Here is a 24329-nt window from a genome sequence, read left to right on the forward strand (position 1 = left end):
CCTCGTGGCCAGAGGACCTCCCTCCACCAGGGGTCTCCCCAGGTCTTCTCTGGGAGCGCCAAGGTTTCCTCATGTCCTGGGTGGTGTTGATAGGCAGCATCCCCCTTGCCAGATGGTTCTCACCTTCCAGCTTTCCACAGCTGGCCACTCCCCTCTGAGCCTCAGAGTTGTTACTTTCCCCCTCAGCTGACCACCCACAATTGTTTGGATCTAGTAAGTATGGATTCTGAGCATGGTCACTACCCTGAGTGCTGGGGGACAGAGGGGCATCAGTGAGTGGAGCGGATGGTGAAGAGGACAGTGAGGAACAGTGAGGTATGTGGTGTCACTCAGATGGAGGAAATGCCTGGAGAAAGGCACAGCTGCAGTGAAGCCCCAGCTTAGCATTGCCCTGTGGGAACATGAAACCAGGACCATGAGAGATCATCCAGCCTCTTCCAACATCTTAAGCATACTGACCAGGTACCTGCCATGTACAATGTTCAGGCACTGGGAGCCTTTCCCTATCAGCTCTGGGCCTGGCTCCTTGCCACCCCGGGATATGCTTGCCACTGATATTTAACGGTTGGGAGATTCTCAAGGTTCCGGTAAGTGGCAATCAAGATCTAATAATAAGATGACATAATTTTCTTTTTAAACAAAACTGAATTTAAAACAAGAGTTGTGTATGGGTTGATTAATCGAGTTTTAAATGTAAAACAAAGGCAAGTCACAGATATCCCTAGACCCTTCCTCTCCACCCTGCTGTACCCCTACTGAAATAGTGCATGTTTCAACACATGACCTACTAAACTGTTGAATAGTATTAGCTGTACATCTCTCAAATTAGACTGTGAAGATACCTTGGGTGTGCTTGGGGGGTTCACTGGGCCTGGGATGTATCAGACAAATCTTCACTGATAAAGAGTGAGCTGTTGACCATGTCACCTGTCAGTGTAGATGGGAAGACAAGCCATATGCAGAGGGATGTGTTCTTCATGGTGGTGGGAAAATATGAGGTGGAACCTCTGCCAGGTTTCAAGTCATTCTAGAAAAATTGGACTGCAAAAGTATCCTGCAAGTAATGCTCCTGTAGACTGCTGCCTCCCAGAGCCTTTGAGATTTGCTTAGAGCCTGTTGGGTCTGTCTCTCATCTCCTGGGATGGTGAAGAGGCTGGCCACTTCTGCCATGAAGCACTTGGTCTGTAGCCCACCGTGGACGTGGCCTGCCCTTCCTTGTAGTCAGTTGCTCCAGGAAAGGAATGGACTGTAATTTCTTAGTGCAGAGAAAGACAAGAGGGAGATGCTTCTAATGATGCTGATCAGAGAAAGGACTATGGGGCACAGACCCACCTGCACACCTATGAGTGCTGAGGCCCACTCTGGAGGGGCGCACACTGCCCTGAGCCTGAGCCTGCCCTTTGGATGTGGGGCTGGGGGTGAGAAGACTGTTCTAGAGAAAGCTTGTGTCTTACTCTGTGTGCGTTTATAAGGTGACATGCAGACTATAAGTAGAAAGAGAGTGTGTGGGAATGGCAAGGATATGTGTTGAGCCCTGGCCTGGCCCCAGGTACAGTCAGGTGTCCCAGACCCAGGTCTGTATTCATGGCTCATACCAGCTCAAGAAAATGACACAGGGGGGCGCCTGGGTGGCTCAGTGGGTTGAGCCTCTGCCTTCGGTTCAGGTCATGATCTCAGCGTCCTGGGATTAAGCCCCGCATCAGGCTCTCTGCTCAGCAGGGAGCTTGCTTCCCCTTCTCTCTCTCTGCCTGCCTCTCTGCCTACTTGTGATCTCTGCCTGTCAAATAAATAAATAAAATCTTTAAAAAAAGAAAATGACACAGGGGCATAAGTGGATGCAAAGCTGACCATGTTCTGGGCCCTGAGACGCATGGATGCTGAGAAGGTCACCTTGGACTGGCCTCAGCCAGGAGCAGGATGGGCATCATTAATTAACTCTGGCTTTAGCCCTGATTTCTGCACACTGGCTTGAGTCCTGGTGGGCCATCTCTTCACACTGTAGTCTCTCCTATGCCTATCTGAGGGGTAGTTGAGAACATGAAGTGAGTTTGTGCTTGGAAAGTGCTGAGAGCAGTGCTGGCTCATGGTCACAATCCTGTAAATGCCACCATTAATACTAATAATTAGGTTGGGATGGGAGGAACTAGAAGAGGGTTCTTATGTCAGGAAAATAGTGAAAAAGAGAAGTGAAGGGGACTCTGTCAGGAATTGAGGACAAAGAGGAGCTTTTCCAGTTGCTTCATTAGATGGTACAAATTACTGAGAGGTATGTTAGATTGGTCCACCCTAAGCTGCTGGGGACAGAATTGTCTTCTCAGACCTCTAGTGCCTTTGGTGCTCAGCCCACCTTTCATCTTGGGGACCCAGGCCATGGCCCTGGAGGCCATGCTCATGTGTCCGGGCATGCATCCTGTCTCTCTCCCTGCAGACAATCGGTATCTGACACCACTGGTGTGTATTGGCTTCACGGCCCTGATCCCCGTGTGGGTCCTCGTTGCCAGGCAGAGCCCACCCATCATGAAGATCCTGAAGTTTGGGTGGTTCCCAATCATCCTAGCGATGGTCATTAGCAGGTGAGCATGAGCAAGGGCTGCCACCAGCTTCTCCCTTCCCAGGCCGCCCTTGGCCTCTGAGACAGGGAGAGTACCTAAAACCCACAGTGCCCCTGGAGTGAGGGGGCACTCATGGTTCCTGTGGGCTCCTCCACTAAGTCCTGGTGCTGGATGAGTCATGCCCTTCTTCTTCATCTCTTTCCCTCTCACCAGGAACCTTAGGGCTTACTTATTCTGAGAGTCAGCCCTATTTACAATTGCAGGAACACCAGAGAGCCAGGAAGAGCCGAACTTGGGAACATCAAATGAGCGCAGGAGTGCCTCAGTTCCCTGCCCCCTCATGGCATTGCAGGACACTGGGTCTCCCCCTCCTATGCTGCCAGAGCTCTCACTGGCCCGGACCTCTGCTTATGCTGCAGGGAGCCCTGTACCTGGCTCTGTAAACACCATTTCTACAGCATGGCTGCTGGTGGAACCTGGAAGGCTGAGAGATTAGTGGCCACAGGCCCCTGAGCTCATCTCAGGTCTTCCACCCTGGAAACCTGATCCTCCAGAGCCCTTTCTGTTAGCAGGCCTGGACAGGGACCAACCCAGTCTTTTCTGAGGTGCTTTCCTAACTTTGACTCTCAGGGAGAGGCCATTATGGTCTAGGTGTCTTTGCTTCTAGGAAGCTCCTGGGCTCCTTACACAAACTGATCTAACTTTTCCAGGGCTGTAGGGGAACAGGACAGCCTTTGCTAAACTACTGGGGCTGGTGGGAGTGAGGTATTGTGACATCTCCAAGAAGAAGCAGCATGGGATGATACTCATGCAGGTTCCATTTTCTGCTTGGGAAAATAGCATTATAGTTACAGTTCAGCAGCAGTCACATGGCAGAGCCCAGCCAGCTAAGTGGCTTTGAAGAGGAGTTTGACATTTGTTTTTAGTAGGCTGACATTATCTGATGGGTCTTTTGGAAAGTGGGAAGGCAGGGTGATGAGATATTTTGTATAGAGGTGTGTCAGGTAACTACACCTACCGTACACAGGGGCATGAGTGTCACCTACAAAGGTAAACTAACCATTTGGCCTCTACTTTCTCCCCAGTTTCGGAGGGCTCATCTTGAACAAAACTGTTTCTAAACAGCAGTACCAAGGCATGGCCATATTTACTCCTATCATATGTGGTAGGTATGAGCAGCACCATAACCCGGGGCCTCTGGGCTGCACTGGCCCCCAGGCCTGGGTCAGTGGGATCTAGACAACAGTGACTTCAGAGATCCGGCCCCAGGCCCTCAGAGCCATGGCCATTCTTCTGCTGGGCAGCGGCTGCTGGGCTGGTTTGTCTCAGGTGGAAGGAGACCCTTGGGGAGAAAGTCCTGCCCACTACTCCACCAGCTCCCTTTTCCTCACAGTCACCACAGAGACTTGAACCTTCCCCCAGAGCTAAATCCCACCTGTTGAAGGCACACAGTGTCTGAGCCAGGATTCACTGGAATATGCAGATGGAATGTGGCCTTTAGAACTGGGTTGTTGGCTTCTCATGGTTTGGTTTGGTTTTTAAACTTAGATTCATTGATGACATTTGAAACTCAGACATTTGTACATAAAAATCTGGATTTCTGTGTTCTTAAAAAGCAAGGCTGTGACAGTATTGAATTTATATTCTGGGTGAGGTGAGAATCAGCTGCCACTGAGATAGGGCTTATGCTGTTCCATTGGCCTGAACCCCCTCCACTCCACATTGTCTTTCACCGGACCCTTCACTGACTAACATTTTAGGCTTCGACCCTATGGGCATAAAAGAACCCCTCTTTTAACCAAAGTTTGGTTCGTGTACATCTTCTGATAAGGATCTGTAAATGAGACTGGCCAGTCAGGAGAGGAATCAAATGTGATAACATACTGCACACTTCACTTGGTCCTAGACTCTGGTGTGCTGGGGCTGTAGAAACAGGCTTCAGGGGCACCTGGGTGGCTCAGTCAGTTAAGCAGCTGCCTTCAGCTCAGGTCATGAACCTGGGGTTCCAGTACTGAGTCCCACATTGTGCTCCCTGCCTAGTAAGGAGCCTGCTTCTCTCTCTATCTACCACTCCCCCAGATTATGCTGTCAATCTCTCTCCCTCTCTCTCTGTCAAATACGTAAATAAAATCCTTAAAAGGAAGGAAGGAAGGAAGAAAGGAATAGGGTCAGAGACCCTTGGGAATCCCCTCCCCCTACTTTCATGGGAACCCAGGTGATTATTCCTTACATGTCAGTGGGCCACCCTGCAGGTCTGCTCCCAACAGGGGCAGGGTTGGCCTTCACATGAGGGGCCAGCCACCACCTAGAGGACTACAGTGGCTAAGTCAGGTCCTGATGTTTAACACTTGGAAACATTTCCTTGGATGTCACCAACTCAGATGCCTCTAGGGCCACGAATGCAGTTTGAATGAGTTCCGCAGATGTGACAGTAACTGGGCAGTAAGGAGTGGGACAGAACAGTCACACTGCAGAGTCTGTTCCTGATGTGGAGTGAGCAGGGCCTGCACAGCACCAGCCATTTGCTCCCTGGCAAGATTGGAGGTCTGTAGTTGCCTCAACAGACTTCTTAGGAGAAGCTGGCAATTAATTTGAGTTACACTTTTTTAAAGTTTTTTCCTTTTTTTTTTTTAAATCATGTGCATAACACGCAGTGCTACACAACTATTGAATCATTAAGCACTACATGAAAAACTAGTGATGTACTATGTGGGGGCTAACTGAACATAATAAAATCAGTCAATCAGTCAATCAATCAACCAATTGTGTGGGTCTAGCAAAATAGGTCTCAGCTGTCCTCTGCCCACAGACCATTCTTTGCATACAGGGTAGTTAGTTTTTCCCTCTGGAGATCACTCGGCATATCCGGCCCAGTGAGGGTTTAATCCCCAGGGGGCTGAGGAAATAGAATGGGGGCAGCCCGCCCAGCCTCTAAAGGAGATGGCCATGGGTAGGCCCCGTCCTCTGCCAGCCTCAGATCCTGGCCCTGCAGAGGGAGCTCAGCATGTCCTTTGTCACCTGGGCCCTATGGTCCTGGCAGGGCTGGGCACAGTCCACTTCCTGTGGAAACTGGGGCCTCAATCAGCAAGCCCCAGGCCTGTTGCATATAAGAGCTCCTCTTCCCTTGTTGCTGTCCCCCACTTCCTGTTCTGTCTCCTTCCCACCTTAGGACAAAAAAACCCTTTCATTTTCTCAGATGTTCCAGTCTGTAATCTGATTCCTATCACATCCTATGGCCTTAAATGGCTTATCAAGATACCTTCCCATAGGGGCACCTGGGTGGCTCAGTGGGTTAAAGCCTCTGCTTTCGGCTCAGGTCATGATCCCAGGGTCCTGGGATTGAACCCCACATCAGGCTCTCTGCTCAGCAGCGAGCCTGCTTACCCTTCTCTCTCTGCCATCTGCTCTCTGTGATCTCTCTCTGTCAAATAAATAAATAAAATCTTAAAAAAAAAAAAAAAAGATACCCTCCCATAGACTTTTCTGTCACTGCCCTTCCTCCCTCCCTCCCTCTTCTACACCCCCTCCCTCTACCCAACAAATATGTATTAAAAACCTACTTTGCCAGTCACACTTCCTTCACCATAAGAGATAGCTGCTAATGTGATACCTCACTCACAGGGTCCAGTTTACCCATGCTTGGGGCCGAACAAGATTTGCGGTGAAGTGGGAGGGGAGGAAGATAGATCCAGTGTTGAATCAGCCAAGGAAGAGTTCCCAGAGGACATAGACTTAAACAAGAGATAGAACTTAGAGACTGGTATTCTTTTTCTCCTCCCAGGTGTTGGTGGCAATCTGGTGGCCATTCAAACCAGCCGGATCTCCACCTACCTGCACATGTGGAGCACCCCTGGTGTCCTCCCCCTGTGGATGAAACAGTTCTGGCCTAACCCATACTCCACTTTCTGCACCTCAGGTGGGTCTGGTGTCTTCAAGAGGCCATGGTGACTATTTCTTTACACAAGTAAAAATTGCCATCATTGGAATCTGCTCTATAGCAGCAGATGTTGAGACCACTGCTGACCTCAGCCCAGATTATCATCATTCCCAGCTCCTCCTCCCAGAGACCTGACTCCCTACCCCTGCTACTAATCGATTCATCCATTCATTCAGATATTTATTGAAGGTCTGCCAGGTACTAGGTGTCAGGTTGCAGTGATGAGTCAGAGAAGGCTGATTCTTGCCCACATGGATTTACACAATCCAGAAGAGCAGATAAACACACCAAAAAAGGAGAATTTAACTACAAATTGTGGAATGTTTTAAAATAAAAAAGCACAGGGTGCAGTGGAAAGAATTTCAGGAGGTACTGAGATTTGGGTTTTGAAAGTTCCTCTCTGAGGATGATGAGGGGAGCAAGGGAGGGTGTGTGGGGAGGAGGTGTGCCGGAGCAAGAGGGTTGTTCGAGGCAGGGGGGACAGCATGAGCAAAGGTTCAGAAGCAGGAAGGAGCTTGGTAAGTCTGAAGAACTGAAAGGCCAGGGAGGCCTGAGCATAATGAGCAGGGGAGAGGGTGGAGGAATCTGAGACCAGGGAGAGAGGGGTTGATCACTATAAGGACTTGAAGCTTGAGGAAGGGAGACTGGATTCTATTCCAACAACTGCTGGAAACCATTGGAGGTCTTTTTATCTTTTTGTTACTTTTAAAACTTTCATTTTTTTTCTCCCACTGCATTTTCTTTTAATCATTTCCTTCCTGTTTCAAGAACTACCTTCACCCATTCTTTTAGGGTAGGTTTCTTGGCATATTCCTGAAGGATATTTTTGCCAGATATAAAATTTAGGGTTGATGTTTCTTTTCAGTACTTGAAAAAGGTGCCACTTTCTTCTGAATTCCCTTGTTTCTGATGAGATATTACTGTCATTTGAATTATTTTTATTGTATACATAAGGTGACATTTGTCTTTTGTTTGTTTCAAGACTTTTTCTTCACTTTTTAGTTCTTGAGTTGTGATGCACATGGGTGTGGATTTCTTCGGGTTTCCATGTTTGGGGTTTACTCAGCTCCTTGAGTACATGGATTTATCTTTTTCCAAATTTGGGAAATTTTAAGCCATGATTTCTTCAAATACACCTTCAGCCCCACTGTCTTCTTCCTTTCCTTCTGATTATTCTGATGACATGAATAGTGGATCTTCTGTTACAGTCCCAAACCCCCACCTCTGGGGGTTCTGTTCAATTTTTCCCCAAGCCTATTTTATTCTCTCTTATTCAGATTCACTAATTTCCATAGGTTTCTCTTTTTTTTCAAGTTCACAGGTTCATTCCTCTGACCTCTCCACTCTGCTACTCATCCCATTCATTAAGTTCTTTGGGGATTTTGGTTATTGTATTTTATCATTACTAAATTTCCACATGGGTCTTGTTTATATCTTCTGTTTCTTTTATGGGACTTTTTTTTTTTTTAAACCAGAAATTTCTATTTTTATTATTTGTTTCAAATACATTTGTAATTGCTAGTTTAGGCACTTCTATAATGGATTCATTAAAATTGCCTTCAGATAATTCTACACATCTGTGTCATCTCATTTGTAGGGTCTGTTGGTCGTCTTATCAAGTTGAATTTTTTTAATTAATTAATTAATTTTTTAAAATTTCTTTTCATTGTTCTAGAATTCATTGTTTATGTACCACACCCAGTGCTCCATGCAATACATGCCCTCCAAAATACCCACCACCAGCCTCACCAAAACCCCCACTCACCTCCCCTTCAAAACCCTGTCTGTTTCTCAGAGTCCACAGTCTCTCATGGTTCATGGCCCCCAACTCACTTCTCATCTGTCTCCCCATGTCTAACCTGTTTTTCCTTATGTTCCACAAGTAAGTGAAACCATATGATAATTGACACTCTCTGCTTGACTTATTTCACTTCGCATAATCTCTTCCAGTCCTGTCCATGTTGATACAAAAGTTGGGTATTCATCCTTTCTGATAGAGGCATAATACTCCATAGTATATGTGGACCATATCTTCTTTATCCATTCATCCGTTGAAGGGCATCTTGGTTCTTTCCACACTTTGGGGACTATGGTCGTTGCTGCTTTGAACATTGGGGTACAGATGGCCCTTCTTTCCACAGCCTCTTTATCTTTGGGGTAAATACCCAGTATTGCCATTGCAGGGTCATAGGGAAGCTCTATTTTTCATTTATAAAGGAATCTCCACACTGTTTTCCAAAGTAGCTGCACCAACTTGCATTTCCATTAACAGTGTAAGAAGGCTTCTCTTTCTCCTCATCCTCTCCACTACATGTTGTTTACTGTCTTGTTAATTTTGGCCATTATAACTGGTGTCAGGTGGTATCTCAATGTGGTTTTGATTTGATCTCCCTGATGGCCAGTAATAATGAACATTTTCATGTGTCTGTTAGCCATTTGTATATCTTCATTGGAGAAGTGTCTGTTCATGTCTTCTGCCCATTTTTTGACATGATTCTCTGATTTTTAGGGTGCTGACTTTGAGAAGTTCTTTATAGATCCTGCATGTCAGCCCTTGGCCTGTACTGTCATTTGTGAACACCTTCTCCCATACCATAGATTGTCTCCTTGTTTTGTTGACTGTTTCCTTTGCTGTGAACAAGGTTTTGATCTTGATGGAGTCCCAGAAGTTCAGTTTCGCTTTTGTTTCCTTTGCCTGTGGAGACATATCTTGAAAGAAGTTGCTGTGGCTGATGTTGAAGAGGTTACTGCCTATGTTCTCCTCTAGGATTCTGATGGATTCCTGCCTCACATTGAGGTCTTTTATCCATTTCGAGTTTATTTTTGTGTATGGTGTAAGAGAATGGTCTACATATAGCTAGCTGTCCAATTTTCCCAGCACCATTTATTGAGGAGACTGGGTTTTTTTCCACTGTATATTTTTTCCTGCTTTGTTGAAGATGATATTTGACCATGGAATTGACTGTGCATACATGGGCTCTCTACTCTGTTCCACTGGTCTGTCTGTTTTTGTGCTGGTACCATGCTGTCTTGGTGATCACAGCTTTGTAGTAAAGCTTGAAATCAGGCAACGTGATGCCTCCAGTTTTGTTTCTCTTTTTCAACATCTCATCAGCAATTCAGGGTCTCTTCTGATTCCATATAAATTTTAGGATTGTTTTTTCTAGCACTTTGAAAAATACCAGCAGAATTTTAATCGGAATGGCATTGAAAGTATAGATTGCTCTAGGCAGTATAGACATTTTTTAAAATATTTTAAGTTTTTTTTCTCTTTTTAATTTATTTAATTTCAGCGTAACAGTTCTTATTGTTTTTGCACCACACCCAGTGCTCCATGCAATATGTGCCCTCTCTATTACCCTCTACCTGGTTCCCCAACCTCCCACCCCCCACCCCTTCAAAACTGTCAGGTTTTTTTTCAGAGTCAATAGTCTCTCATGGTTCATCTCCCCTTCCAATTTCCCACAACTCCCTTCTCCTCTTCATCTCCCCATGTCCTCCATTTCTTTGTTATGCTCCACAAATAAGTGAGACCATATGATACTTGACTCTCTCTGCTTAACTTATTTTGCTCAGCATAATCTCTTCCAGTCTCATCCATGTTGCTGCAAAAGTTGGGTATTCATCCTTTCTGATGGAGGCATAATACTCCATCGTGTATATGTACCTCATCTTCCTTATCCATTCATCCGTTGCAGGGCATCTTGGTTCTTTCCACAGTTTGGCGACCATAGCCATTGCTGCAATAAACATTGGGGTACAGATGGCCCTTCTTTTCACTACATCTGTATCTTTGGGGTAAATACCCAGCAGTGCAATTGCAGGGTCATAGGGAAGCTCTATTTTTAATTTCTTGAGGAATCTCCACACTGTTCTCCAAAGTGGCTGCACCAACTTGCATTCCCACCAACAATGTAAGAAGGTTCCCCTTTCTCCACAACCTCTCCAACACACGTTGCTTCCTGTCTTGCTAAGTTTGGCCATTCTAACTGGTGTAAGGTGGTATCTCATTGAGGTTTTAATTTGAATCTCCCTGATGGCTAGTGATGAAGAGCATTTTTTCATGTGTCTGATAGCCATTCGTATGTCCTCATTGGAGAAGTGTCTGTTCATATCTTCTGCCCATTTTATGATATGATTCTCTGTTTTGTGTGTGTCGAGTTTGAGGAGTTCTTTATAGATCCTGGATATCAACCTTTTGTCTGTACTGTCATTTGCAAATATCTTCTCCCGTTCTGTGGGTAGCCTCTTTGTTTTGTTGACTGTTTCCTTTGCTGTGAACAAGGTTTTGATCTTGATGAAGTCCCAAAAGTTCGTTTTCGCTTTTATTTCCTTGGCCTTTGGAGATATATCTTGAAAGAAGTTGCTGTGGCTGATATCGAAGAGGTTACTGCCTATGTTCTCCTCTAGGATTCTGATGGATTCCTGCCTCACATTGATGTCTTTTATCCATTTCGAGTTTATCTTTGTGTACGGTGTAAGAGAATGGTCGAGTTTCATTCTTCTACATATCGCTGTCCAATTTTCCCAGCACCATTTATTGAAGGGACTGTCTTTTTTCCAGTGTATATTTTTTCCTGTTTTATCGAAGATTATTTGACCATAGAGTTGAGGGTCCATATCTGGGCTCTCCACTCTGTTCCACTGGTCTATGTATCTGTTTTTATGCCAGTACCACGCTGTCTTGGTGATCACAGCTTTGTAGTAAAGCTTGAAATCAGGTAACGTGTTGCTCCCAGTTTTGTTTTTGTTTTTCAACATTTCCTTAGCAATTCAGGGTCTCTACTGATTCCATACAAATTTTAGGATTATTTGCTCCAGCTCTTTGAAAAATACCGGTGGAATTTTGATCAGAATGGCATTAAAAGTATAGATTGCTCTAGGCAGTATAGACATTTTAACAATGTTTATTCTTCCAATCCAAGAGCATGGAACGGTCTCCCATCTTTTTGTGTCTTCTTCAATTTCTTTCATGAGTGTTCTGTAGTTCCTCGAGTACAGATCCTTTACCTCTTTGGTTAGGTTGATTCCCAGGTATCTTATGGTTCTTGGTGCTATAGTAAATGGAATCAATTCTCTAATTTCCCTTTCTGTATTTTCATTGTTAGTGTATAAGAAAGCCACTGATTTCTGTACATTGACTTTGTATCCTGCCATGTTACTGAATTGCTGTATGAGTTCTAGTAGTTTGGGGGTGGAGTCTTTGGGGTTTTCCATATAAAGAATCACGTCATCTGTGAAGAGAGAGAGTTTGACTTCTTCCTTGCCAATTTGGATACCTTTTATTTCTCTTTGTTGTCTTATTGCTGTTCCTAGGACTTTTGATACTATGTTGAACAAGAGTGGTGAGAGTGGGCATCCTTGTCGTGTTCCTGATCTCAACGGGAAGGCTGCAAGCTTTTCCCCATTGAGGATATTTGCTGTGGGTCTTTCATAGATAGATTTTATGACGTTCAGGAATGTTCACTCTATCCCAATACTTTGAGGCATTTTAATCAGGAATGGATGCTGGATTTTGTCAAATGCTTTTCTGCATCAATTGAGAGGACCATGTGGTTCTTCTCTCTTCTCTTATTGATTTGTTCTATCACATTGATTGATTTGCGAATGTTGAACCAATCTTGTATCCCAGGGATGAATCCCACCTGGTCATGGTGGATAATCTTTTTAATGTGCTGCTGGATCCTGTTTGCTAGGATCTTGTTGAGAATCTTTGCATCCATATTCATAGTGATATTGGTCTAAAATTCTCCTTTTTGGTAGGGTCTTTGCCTGGTTTGGGGATCAGGGTAATGCTGGCTTCATAAAAAGAGTCTGGAAGTTTTCCTTCTGCTTTAATTTTTTGAAACAGCTTCAGGAGAATTGGTGTTATTTCTTCTTTGAAAGTTTGGTAGAATTCCCCGGGGAATCCGTCAGGTTTGGGCTCTTGTATTTTGGGAGGTTTTTGATCACTGCTTCAATCTCATTAGAGATATCAGTCTATTCAGGTTGTCAATTTATTCCTGGTTCAATTTTGGGAGTTTATAGCTTTCCAGGAATGCATCCATTTCATCTAGGTTGCTTAGCTTATTGGCATATAACTGTTGGTAATACTTTCTGATGATTGTTTCTACTTCCTTGGTGTTAGTTGTGATCTCTCCCTTTTCATTCATAATTTTATTAATTTGGGCTTTCTCTCTTTTCTTTTGGATTAGTGTGGCTAATGCTTTATCGATCCTATTGATTCTTTCAAAAAACGAGCTTCTAGATTCATTGATATGTTCTACTCTATCTCTGGTGTCTACCTCATTGATCTCTGCTGTAATCTTGATTATTTCCCTTCTTGTATGTGGAGTTGGTTTGATTTGTTGTTGATTCTCCAGTTCTTTAAGGTGTAGAGAGAGCTGGTTTATTCTGGATTTTTCAATTTTTTTGAGGGTGGCTTGGATGGCTATGTATTTCCCCCTTAGAACCTCCTTTGCTGTATCCCATAGATTTTGGACCAAAGTGTCTTCATTCTCGTTGGTTTCCATGAACTGTTTAAGTTCATCTTTGATCTCCTGGTTGATCCAAGCATTCTTAAGCAAGGTGGTCTTTAGCTTCCAGGTGTTTGAGTTCCTGCCAAACTTTTCCTTGTGATTGAGCTCCAGTTTCAAAGCATTTTGATCTGAGAATATGCAGGGAATAATGTAAGTCTTTTGGTATCTTTTGAGTCCTGCTTTGTGACTGAGTATGTGGTCTATTCTGGAGGAGGTTCCATGTGCACTTGAGAAGAATGAGTATTCTGTTGTTTTAGGGTGGAATGTTCTGTATATGTCTATGAGGTCCATCTGGTCCGATCTTTCATTCAATGCTCTTATTTCTTTATTAATTTTCTGCTTCTATGCTCTGTCTATTACTGAGAGAGGCGTATTAAGATCTCCTACTATCAATGTATTCATATCAATGTGACTCTTTATCTTGATTAATAGTTTCTTATGTAATTGGCTGCTCCCATATTGGGGGCATAGATATTTACAATTGTTAGATCATCTTGGCGGATAGTCCCTTTAAGAATTATGTAGTGTCCTTTTGTATCTCTGACTACAGTCTTTAGTTTAAAATCTAATTTATCTGATATAAGAATCACTACCCCGGCCTTCTTCTGAGGCCCATTGGGATGAAAGATGCTTCTCCATCCCTTCACTTTCTGTGTGGGTGTATCCTTAGGTTCAAAATGGGTCTCTTGTAGACAACATATGGATGGGTCCTGTCTTTTTATCCAATCTGCAACCCTGTGTCATTTTATGGGCGCATTTAGGCCATTCACATTGAGAGTGGTTATTGATAGATAGGTTTTGATTCATGTCATGTTGCCTTTGAAGTCTTTCTGTCTGTCGATTGTCTCTATATTTCTGTTCAATGATATTCTTAGGATTTTTTCTCTTTTATACGACCCCCCTTAATATTTCCTGCAGTGTCGGCTTGGTGGTCTCATAGTCTTTTAAGCTTTGCTGGTCTTGGAAACTCTTTATCTCTCCATCCATTTTGAATGCCAGTCTTGCTGGATAAAGTATTCTTGGCTGCATGTTCTTCTCATTTAGTACTCTGAATATATTTTGCCAGCCCTTCCTGGCTTTCCAGGTCTCTGTGGACAGGTCTGACGTTATTCTAGTGGGCTTTCCTCTGTATGTAAGGAGCCTCTTTGTCCTAGCTCTTTTAAGAGGGTCTGTCTAGAAGCATAATTCTTCATTCTAACTATTAGGTGTCGTGAGGACTTTCAAGAATCTAAAATCTTGGGGGGAAACCGCTCTGCCTCTAGTACATGAACGTTGTTTCCATTCGTGAGATTGGGAAAATTTTCATAGACAGCTTCTTCCACTATATCTTCTAGACTTCTTTCTTTTTCCTCCCCTTCAGGGATTCCAATAATTCTGACGTTGGAATGTTTCATGGCATCATATTTCCCTGACTCTCTGTTCATGGATTCTGAGCTGTTTGTTCCAGACTTCCTCCTGATCCTTTCTCTCTGTCCTCCAGATCACTAATTCTATGTTCTGTCTCAGTTACCCTAGCTTTTAGAGAATTTAGATTCGATTGGAATTCATTGGGAGCACTTTGAACATCATCCCTGGTGGCTTTCAGTTCTGCCCTAACATTGTGAACATCATCCCTGGTGGCTTTCAGTTCTGCCATAATCAATTCCGTTTCGTCATCCATGGCTTTCTCCAACCTAGCTATTGCCTGGATAATTTTTATTTTTATTATTTTTTTTTAAATTTTTTATTTCTTTGACAGAGAGAAATCACAACTAGGCAGAGAGGCAGGCAGAGAGAGAGGAGGAAGCAGGCTCCCTGCCAAGCAGAGAGCCCGATGCGGGGCTCGAACCCAGGACCCTGGGACCATGACCTGAGCTGAAGGCAGAGGCTTTAACCCACTGAGCCACCCAGGCGCCCCTGCCTGGATAATTTTTAGCCTGAATTCCTTTTCTGACATATTGTCTATGTCGATAGCCATTACCTCTGTTGCAGAAGGTCCATCCTCTGTTGGGCATTCCTCCTCCTAGTCATTTTGGTAAGAGATGACTGAATGGATGCAGCTGGATGTATCAACTGTGGTGCAGTCAAGGTGCACCCTGGAACGCTTCTGTGCAATCAGGATTCCCCACCCAAATGAGAGAAAAAAGAAAAGAAAAGAAATAGAGAATAAAGAGACAAAAAAAAAAAAAAGAAAAAAGGAGATGGAGAGAGAGAGAGAGACAGGAAAAAAAGGGAAGATAAAAGAGAAGGCTCAGCCCAAATGGGCCCCAAGGTGAGATTTATGAAGTATACAAACAAAAACAGACAAACAAAAAGACTGATAAAATATATGACAAGAGAATATATATATATATATATCAGCAAAAAAAAAAAAAAAAAAAGGAAGAACCTCAGTGTGGGCGAGGAAGGTTATTTTGATTCTTCCTGGATATATCTTGATGTTTTTGTTAAGGGACTCAACTTTCCTAAGATAAAGGGGGATTAAAAATTGGTTTACCTATAGGGGTAGCATTGATTGGGGAAAGGGGATTACCTTGAAGTTTCACTCTATATGTATATTAGAAAATAAAAATTAAAAAAGAATAAACTAGACTAAACTAAATTAAAATTTAAAAAAAATTTAAAAAACAGAAAAGCAAAAGAAAAACAAGTGTATGTCACTAAAAGTTCAGGTTAGAAGGTTATTAAGGAATTTGATGTACTGGACATCTCACTGTGATGGTAAATAGGTTAAAAAATTATCTATATGTATAAAAAAAAAGAACCAGAATATTGGTAAAGAGTTAAAAATAAAAGTTGTATTTATGAAGTAATGGTGGTTGTTCTCTTGTCATCTTCTTTTTTTAAATTTTTCTTCCTTCTTGTTTGGTTTTCTGGGGGAGGGGCTTGCCACGTGGGTTTTCAGACAATGATGTTCCCTGAGTTAGGTCCTCCTGCCCCCCTCAAGGGGGTGGGCTCTGAGGAAACCAGTTTTTTTTTCACGCTTTTGTTCTCTGGAGGTTTTTATGTTCTTTCATCTGTTTTCTCTCTTCTTGACAGCTTTTGATGGTTTTTGGAGGTTTAGAGGAGAGCAAACTGCACCCAGACCTCCCTCTCAGAGAGAAGCCTCAGAATGCTCTGCAGAGCTGCTGGCAGAGTAGGTTCTGAGTCATGGTCCCTGGGGATGCAGGATCTCCTCCATGTAACCAAAACCATGGCAGCAGCAGCTGTCTGGGCAGCTCCAGACCGCCAGAGAGGTTCCAAGCAGTGATCACACACTGAGATTTTTCCACTGGCCCGGGCTGGGAATGCCTGGTTTTTCAGGATGCCAGAGCTCCAGGCTAGTACCTGTGCGCACCTCTCCCAGGGGACGGTGTGGGACGCGCATGTTTTGGGAATGCCGTCTGGCCAGGCTCCCAGCCACTCAGGAGCCGGACCCCACGCGTTCTCAGGCATGCTGGAAGCTCAGGCGCGCTGGCGGCTCAGGGACCAAGACCTGCTTTCTCCGTCGCACTCTCTCTGGCTTAACGACAGGGGAGGCTGTCCTGGGTCCAGGGACTTAAGCCCCTGTCCCTAACTGCCCCAATTCCCACAATATCCACCCGTGATCTTTTGCTCTTTTTTTTTTTTTTTTTTTTTTTTAGTGCTTTCTCATATTGGAGTATTACTTTCCAATCGGTCGCCTCTGGTGGCTCCCTCCCCCTTTTGTTTATCTTCCGATATCAGTCTGACATTCCCACTCTGCTTTACCTGCCACTGGCGTCTTCTGCTCCTGTAGAGATCCAGACGCGTGTAATTCTGATCTCAGGCTGATTTCATGGGTGATCGGAGTTCTTTGGTAGGTAATCAGCTCACTTTAGGGTACAGGTTGAAACGGCACCTCCTCCTACTTCCCCGCCATATTGACCCCCCCCCAAGTATAGACATTTTAACAATGTTTATTCTTCCAATCCATGGGCATGGAATGGTCTTCCATCTTTTTTTGTCTTCTTCAATTTCTTTCATGAGTGTTCCATAGTTCCTCAAGTACAGATCCTTTACCTTTTGGTTAGGTTGATTCCCAGGTATCTATGGCTCTTGATGTTATAGTAAGTGGAATTGATTCTCTCATTTGCCTTTCTATATTTTCATTGTTAGTGTACTAGAAAACAACTGATTTCTGTACATTGATTTTGTATCCTGCCACATTACTGAATTGCTATATGAGTTCTAGTAGTTTGGGGGGTAGAGTCTTTCAGGTTTTCCATATAAAGTATCATGTCATCCGCGAAGAGAGAAAATTTCACTTATTCATTGCCAATTTGAATACCTTTTATTTCTCTTTGCTGTCTGATTGCCATTGCTAGAACTACTAATACTATGTTGAACAAGAGTGGTGAGATTGGACATCCTTGTCTTGTTCCTGACCTCCACGGGAAGGCTGTCAGCTTTTTCCCATTGAGGATAATATTTGCCGTGGGTTTCTCATAGAGAGACTTTATAAAGTTCTGGAATGTTCCCTCTATCCCTAGACTTTGAAGCGTATTAATCAGGAATGGATGCTAGATCTTGTCAAATGCCTTTTCTGCATCTATTGAGAGGACCATGTGGTTCTTCTCTCTTCCCTTACTGATTTGTTCTATCGCATTTATTTGTGAATGTTGAACCAACCATGCATCATGCACAACTGTGCACAGTGCAACCATGCACCATGGGTAATCTTTTTAATGATCTGTTGGATCCTATTAGGTAGGATCTTGTTGAGAATCTTAGCATCCATATTCATCAGATATATTGGTCTGAAATTTTCCTTTTTGGTGGAGTCTTTGCCTGGTTTGGCGATCAGGGTAATGCTGGCTTCATAAAAAGAGTCTGGAAGTTTTTCTTCTGCTTCAATTTTTTTTTAAAGATTTTATTTATTTATTTGACAGAGAGATCACAAGTAGATAGAGAGGCAGGCAGAGAGAGAGAGAGAGAGGGAAGCAGGCTCCCGCTGAGCAGAGAGCCCGATGCGGGACTCAATCCCAGGACCCCGAGATCATGACCTGAGCCGAAGGCAGTGACTCAACCCACTGAGCCACCCAGGCGCCCTGCTTCAATTTTTTGAAACAGTTTCAGGAGAGTAGATATTATTTCTTCTTTGAACATTTGGTAGGATTCCCCAGGGAATCCATCCGGTCTTAGGCTCTTGTTTTTTTAGGAGGTTTTTGCTCACTACTTCAATCTTATTGCTAGATATTGGTCTATTCAGGTTGTCAATTTCTTCCTGATTCAGTTTTGAAAGTTTGTATGTTTCCAGGAATGCATCCTTTTCCCTTGGGTTGGTTAACATATTGGCATATAACTGTTGATAATAATTTCTGATAATTATTACTATTTCCTTGGTGTTAGTTGTAATCTCTCCCTTTTCATTCATAATTTTATTAATTTGGGTCCTCTCGTTTCTTTTGGATTAGTTTGGCCAATGGTTTATCAATCTTATTGATTATTTCAGCAAAGAAGCTTCTAGTTTCATTGATGTGTTCTACTGTATCTGTAATTCCTAGCTTATTGATCTCTACTGTAATCTTGATTATTTCCCTTCTTGTGTATGGGGTTGACTTAATTTGTTGTTGATTCTCCAGTTCTCTAAGGTGTAAAGAGACCTGGTGTAATTCTGGATTTTTCAGTTTTTTTTAGGGTGTCCTGAATGGCTATGTATTTCCACCTTAGGATTGCCTTTGCCTTTGCCTTAGGTTTTGGACTGAAATGTCTTCATTCTCATTGGTTTTCATGAATTGTTTAAGTTCTTCTTTGATTTCCTGGTTGATCCAAAGATTCTTAAGCAAGGTGTTCTTTAGCTTCCAGGTTTTGAATTCCTTCCAAACATTTTCTTGTGTTGAGTTCCAGTTTCAAAGCATTTTGATCTGAGAATATGCAGGGAATAATCTCAGTCTTTTGGTATTGGTTGAGTCCTGATTTGTGACCCAGTATGTGGTCTATTCTGGAGACAGTTCCATGTGTACTCCAGAAGAATGAGTATCCTGTTGTTTTAGGGTGTAATGTTCTGTATGTAATCTATGAGGCCCATCAGGTCCAATGTGTCATTCATGCTTTTGTTTCTTTATTGGTTTTCTGCTTCGATGATCTGTATATTACTCAGAGTGGTGTGTTAAAATCCCCTACTATTAATGTGTTCATATCAATATGTCTTTATCTTGATAACAGTTGTCTTATGTAGTTGCCTGCTCCCATGTTGGGGGCAGAAATACTTGCCATTGTTAGATCGTCTTGGTGGATAGATACTTTAAGAATGATGTAGTGTCCTTCTTTATCTCTGACTACAATCTTTAGTTTAAAATCTAATTTATCTGATATGAAAATCACTACCCCAGCCTTCTTATGAGGCCTATTGGCATAAAAGATGCTTCTCCATCCCTTCATTTGCAGTCTGGATGTATCCTTAGGTTCAAAATGGGTCTGTTGTAGACAGCATATGGACGGGTTCTGTCAGCTTATCCAATCTGCAATCCTGTGCAGTTTTATGGGATCATTTAGGGTGTTCACGCTGAGTGTGATTATTGAGAGATACGTTTTTATTGATATTGTGTTGCCTATGAAGTCCTTGTTTCTATAGATTGTCTCCATATATTTCTTTTTGTTGTTGTTGTTTATTTACAGCATAACAGTGTTCATTGTTTTGGCATCACACCCAGTGCTCCATGCAGTACGTGCCCTCCCTATTACCCACCACCTGGTTCCTCAACCTCCCACCCCCCCCCCCCGCCCCTTCAAAACCCTCTGGTTGTTTTTCAGAGTCCATAGTCTCTCATGGTTCATCTCCACTTCCAGTTTCCCTCAACTCCCTCTCCTCTCCATCTCCCCATGTCCTTCATGTTATTTGTTATGCTCCACAAATAAGTGAGACCATATGATACTTGACTCTCTCTGCTTGACTTATTTCGCTCAGCATAATCTCTTCCAGTCCCGTCCATGTTGCTACAAAAGTTGGGTATTCATCCTTTCTGATGGAGGCATAATACTCCATTGTGTATATGTACCACATCTTCCTTATCCATTCATCCGTTGAAGGGCATCTTGGTTCTTTCCACAGTTTGGCGACCGTAGCCATTGCTGCAATAAACATTGGGGTACAAATGGCCCTTCTTTTCACTACATCTGTATCTTTGGGGTAAATACCCAGCAGTGCAATTGCAGGGTCATAGGGAAGCTCTATTCTTAATTTCTTGAGGAATCTCCACACTGTTCTCCAAAGTGGCTGCACTAACTTGCATTCCCACCAACAGTGTAAGAGGGTTCCCCTTTCTCCACATCCTCTCCAACACACGTTGTTTCCTGTCTTGCTAATTTTGGCCATTCTAACTGGTGTCAGGTGGTATCTCAATGTAGTTTTAATTTGAATCTCCCTGATGGCTAGTGATGATGAGCATTTTTTCATGTGTCTGATAGCCATTTGTATGTCTTCATTGGAGAAGTGTCTGTTCATATCTTCTGCCCATTTTTTGATATGATTATCTTTTTTGTGTGTGTTGAGTTTGAGGAGTTCTTTATAGATCGTGGATATCAACCTTATGTCTGTACTGTCATTTGCAAATATCTTCTCCCATTCCGTGGGTTGCCTCTTTGTTTTGTTGATTGTTTCCTTTGCTGTGCAAAAGCTTTTGATCTTGATGAAGTCCCAAAAGTTCATTTTCGCTTTTGTTTCCTTGGCCTGTGGAGACATATCTTGAAAGAAGTTGCTGTGGCTGATATCGAAGTGGTTACTGCCTATGTTCTCCTCTAGGATTCTGATGGATTCCTGTCTCATGTTGAGATAAACTCATTTTGAGTTTATCTTTGTGTACGGTGTAAGAGAATAGTCGAGTTTCATTCTTCTACATATCGCTGTCCAGTTTTCCCAGCACCATTTATTGAAGAGACTGTCTTTTTTCCATTGAATATTTTTTCCTATTTTGTCGAAGATTATTTCACCATAGAGTTGAGGGTCCATATCTGGGCTCTCCACTCTGTTCCACTGGTCTATGTGTCTGTTTTTATGCCAGTACCACGCTGTCTTGGTGATCACAGCTTTGTAGTAAAGCTTGAAATTGGGTAACGTGATGCCACCAGTTTTGTTTTTGTTTTTCAACATATCCTTAGCCATTCGGGGTCTCTTCTGATTCCATACAAATTTTAGGATTATTTGCTCCAGCTCCTTGAAAAATACCGGTGGAATTTTGATCGGAATGGCATTAAAAGTATAGATTGCTCTAGGCAGTATAGACATTTTAACAATGTTTATTCTTCCAATCCAAGAGCATGGAACGGTCTTCCATCTTTTTGTGTCTTCTTCAATTTCTTTCATGAGCGTTCTGTAGTTCCTCGAGTACAGATCCTTTACCTCTTTGGTTAGGTTGATTCCCAGGTATCTTATGGTTCTTGGTGCTATAGTAAATGGAATCAATTCTCTAATTTCCCTTTCTGTATTTTCATTGTTAGTGTATAAGAAAGCCACTGATTTCTGTACATTGACTTTGTATCCTGCCATGTTACTGAATTGCTGTATGCGTTCTAGTAGTTTGGGGGTGGAGTCTTTGGGGTTTTCCATATAAAGAATCATGTCATCTGCGAAGAGAGAGAGTTTGACTTCTTCCTTGCCAATTTGGATACCTTTTATTTCTCTTTGTTGTCTGATTGCCGTTGCTAGAACTTCTAATACTCTGTTGAACAAGAGTGGTGAGAGTGGGCATCCTTGCCGTGTTCTTGATCTCAGCGGGAAGGCTGCATGCTTTTTCCCATTGAGGATGATATTTGCTGTGGGTCTTTCATAGATAGATTTTATGAAGTTCAGGAATGTTCCCTCCATCCCTATACTTTGAAGCGTTTTCATCAGGAACGGATGCTGGATTTTGTCAAATGCTTTTTCTGCATCAATTGAGAGGACCATGTGGTTCTTCTGTCTTCTCCTATTGATTTGTTCTATCACATTGATTGATTTGCGAATGTTGAACCAACCTTGCAACCCAGGGATGAATCCCACCTGGTCATGGTGGATAATCTTTTTAATGTGCTGCTGGATCCTGTTTGCTAGGATCTTGTTGAGAATCTTTGCATCCATATTCATCAGTGATATTGGTCAGCCCTTTCTGGCTTGCCAGGTTTCTGTGGACAGGTCTAATGTTATTCTGATGGGCCTTCCTCTATACATAAGGAATCTCTTCCCCCTAGCTGCTTTCAAGAGTTCCTGTCTAAAATTATGATTGATCATTTTCACAATCAGGTGTCTAGAGGTCTTTCTAGATTCTATGATCTTGGGGGGAAATCTTTCTGCCTCTAGGATATGAACGCTGGTTCCATTCCCCAGAGTGGGAAAATTTTTTTTTAACATTTTATTTATTTATTTGTCAGAGAGAGAAAGGGAGAGAGAGTGAGCAAGCACTGGCAGAGTGGCAGGCAGAGGCAGAGGGAGAGGCAGGCTCCCTGCTGAGCAAGGAACCTGATGTGGGACTGGATCCCAGGGGCCTGGGATCATGACCTGAGCTGAAGGCAGCGGCTTAACCAACTGAGCCACCCAGGAATCCCCAGAGTGGGAAAATTTTCATGGAGAATTTTTTTTTACTACATCATCTAGTCTTCTTTCTTTTTCCGCTCCCTCAGGGATTCCAGTAATTGTGATGTTGGAATGTTTCATGGTGTTATTTATTTCCCTAAGGCTTTCCCCCCCCCCCCCCCCCCCCCCCGCATGGGTTTTTAGCTGTTTGTTCAGGCCTTCTCCTGATCCTTTTTTCTTTATCAGTTTGTCCTCTAGATTACCAATTCTATCTTTGCCTCAATTACCCTAGCTGCTAGAGGACTTAGATTAGACTGGAACTCATTGATAGCATTGTTAACATCTTCCCTGGTGGCTTTCACTTCTGCCCTAATCGATTTCATTTTGTCATTAATGGTTTTCTCCAACCTAGCCATTGCCTGGATAATTGTTAGCCTGAATTCCCTTTCCGACATACTGTTTATGTCCATATCCAATAGCTCTGATGGAGAGGGCACTGTCTTTGAATTTTTCCTCTGCTGGGCATTCCTTCCCCTAGTCATTTTGGTGAGAGGTGGGTGAGGGGATGTGTAGCTTACTGTATCGACCATGATCCAGGCAAGGTGCCCCCTAGAACACTTCTGAGCAATTGGGAGTCCCCACCAAGAAGAAAGAAAAAAGAAAAGAGAAAGAGAGAGACGGGAAAAAAAAGAGAAGACACAGACAGAATGGGTATGTAAGATGTAAGATTTATAAGGTACAGAAACAAAAACAGACAAAAAGACTGACAAAAGTAAATGACAAGAAAAATAGAACCCAGCCAAAATGAACCCCAAGTATAAGATTTGTATACAACAGAACAATAACAAATACACAGAAACACTGACAGAAGAAAAAGATGGGATGGTGGTTATAAATCCTCAGTGTGGGGGAAGGTTATTTTGATTCTTCCTAGCTGTATCTCGATATATTAGTTAAAATATTCAATTTTACTGAGATAAAGGGGGATTAAAACTGGTTTGTATTTAGGGGTAGTATTGATTGGGGAAAGGGGGTGACCTTGAGGCTTATCTCTATATGAATATTAAATAAAAATAGAAAAGCAAAACACAGGTATATGTATCAAAAAAGTTTAAGTTAAAAGGTATTATGGAATTTGTTGTATTGAGCCTCTCGTGATTGCAAATAGGTTAAAAAAATTTATAAAATTAAAGAAATGAGAGTAGTGGGGACGAATTAAAAATAAAAGTTGTATCTATGAAATATACAGGTTTTAGGGCAATACCGGGAGCTTAGTATCTTGTTTGTCCCTGACATTAGGGTTTTACAGTTTTATGGGGACACTGTGGTAGTTGTCCTCTCATTTTTTTGGCTGGCTTTCTGGGAGGGGCCTGCCGCATGGTTTTTCAGGCAGTCTTGCTTGGGTTGAGTCCTCCTTCCCCCTATGAAGGGGCTGGGTTTTGAGGAAACTGGTTTTTCAGGCTTTTGTTCTCTGGAGGTTTTTTTGTTTGTTTGTTTTTGTTTGTTTGTTTTTCCTTGGTGGCTTTTGGTAGGTCTTGGGAGGTTTAGAGGAAAGCAGACTGCACCCAGACCTCTGTCTCAGAGAGAAGCCTCAATCTGTTCCCCTCTGGGAGGCCCAGAACACACAGACTCCCCCTCTGCCACCTCCCATGGGCAGATCATGCCCCCAGCCACCATCTCAGGGGCTGCAGGAGCTCCTGCTTGTCTCTTTACGCTGGTGCTACTAAAACAGTGAGCAATATTAGCCCATGGAGCCCACTTCCAGTGACTGCCTTTGTGGGGGCTGTTGTCTGGGCAGGTCCAGACTGCCAGAGAGATCCCAACCAGAGATGGCACTCTGATATTTTCATGCCCAC

General features: G+C 43.1%; 1 protein-coding gene across 7 annotated transcripts in view; it reads left to right on the forward strand.

The window, feature by feature from the left end:
* Positions 1–24329, forward strand: part of SLC41A3 (solute carrier family 41 member 3) — a 140782-nt gene that overhangs the window by 110891 nt on the left and 5562 nt on the right. For 6 of the 7 annotated variants that reach the window (XM_045992284.1, XM_045992288.1, XM_045992287.1 and 3 more), the window contains 3 exons: positions 2429–2573; positions 3638–3717; positions 6334–6468. In XM_045992284.1, coding sequence (XP_045848240.1) covers positions 2429–2573; positions 3638–3717; positions 6334–6468 — 360 coding nt within the window. The remainder of the gene's footprint in view (positions 1–2428; positions 2574–3637; positions 3718–6333; positions 6469–24329) is intronic. The other variant, XM_045992289.1, reaches the window with a different exon arrangement.

This window comes from Meles meles, chromosome 20 (assembly GCF_922984935.1).
Source record: "Meles meles chromosome 20, mMelMel3.1 paternal haplotype, whole genome shotgun sequence".
NCBI lineage: Eukaryota > Metazoa > Chordata > Mammalia > Carnivora > Mustelidae > Meles > Meles meles.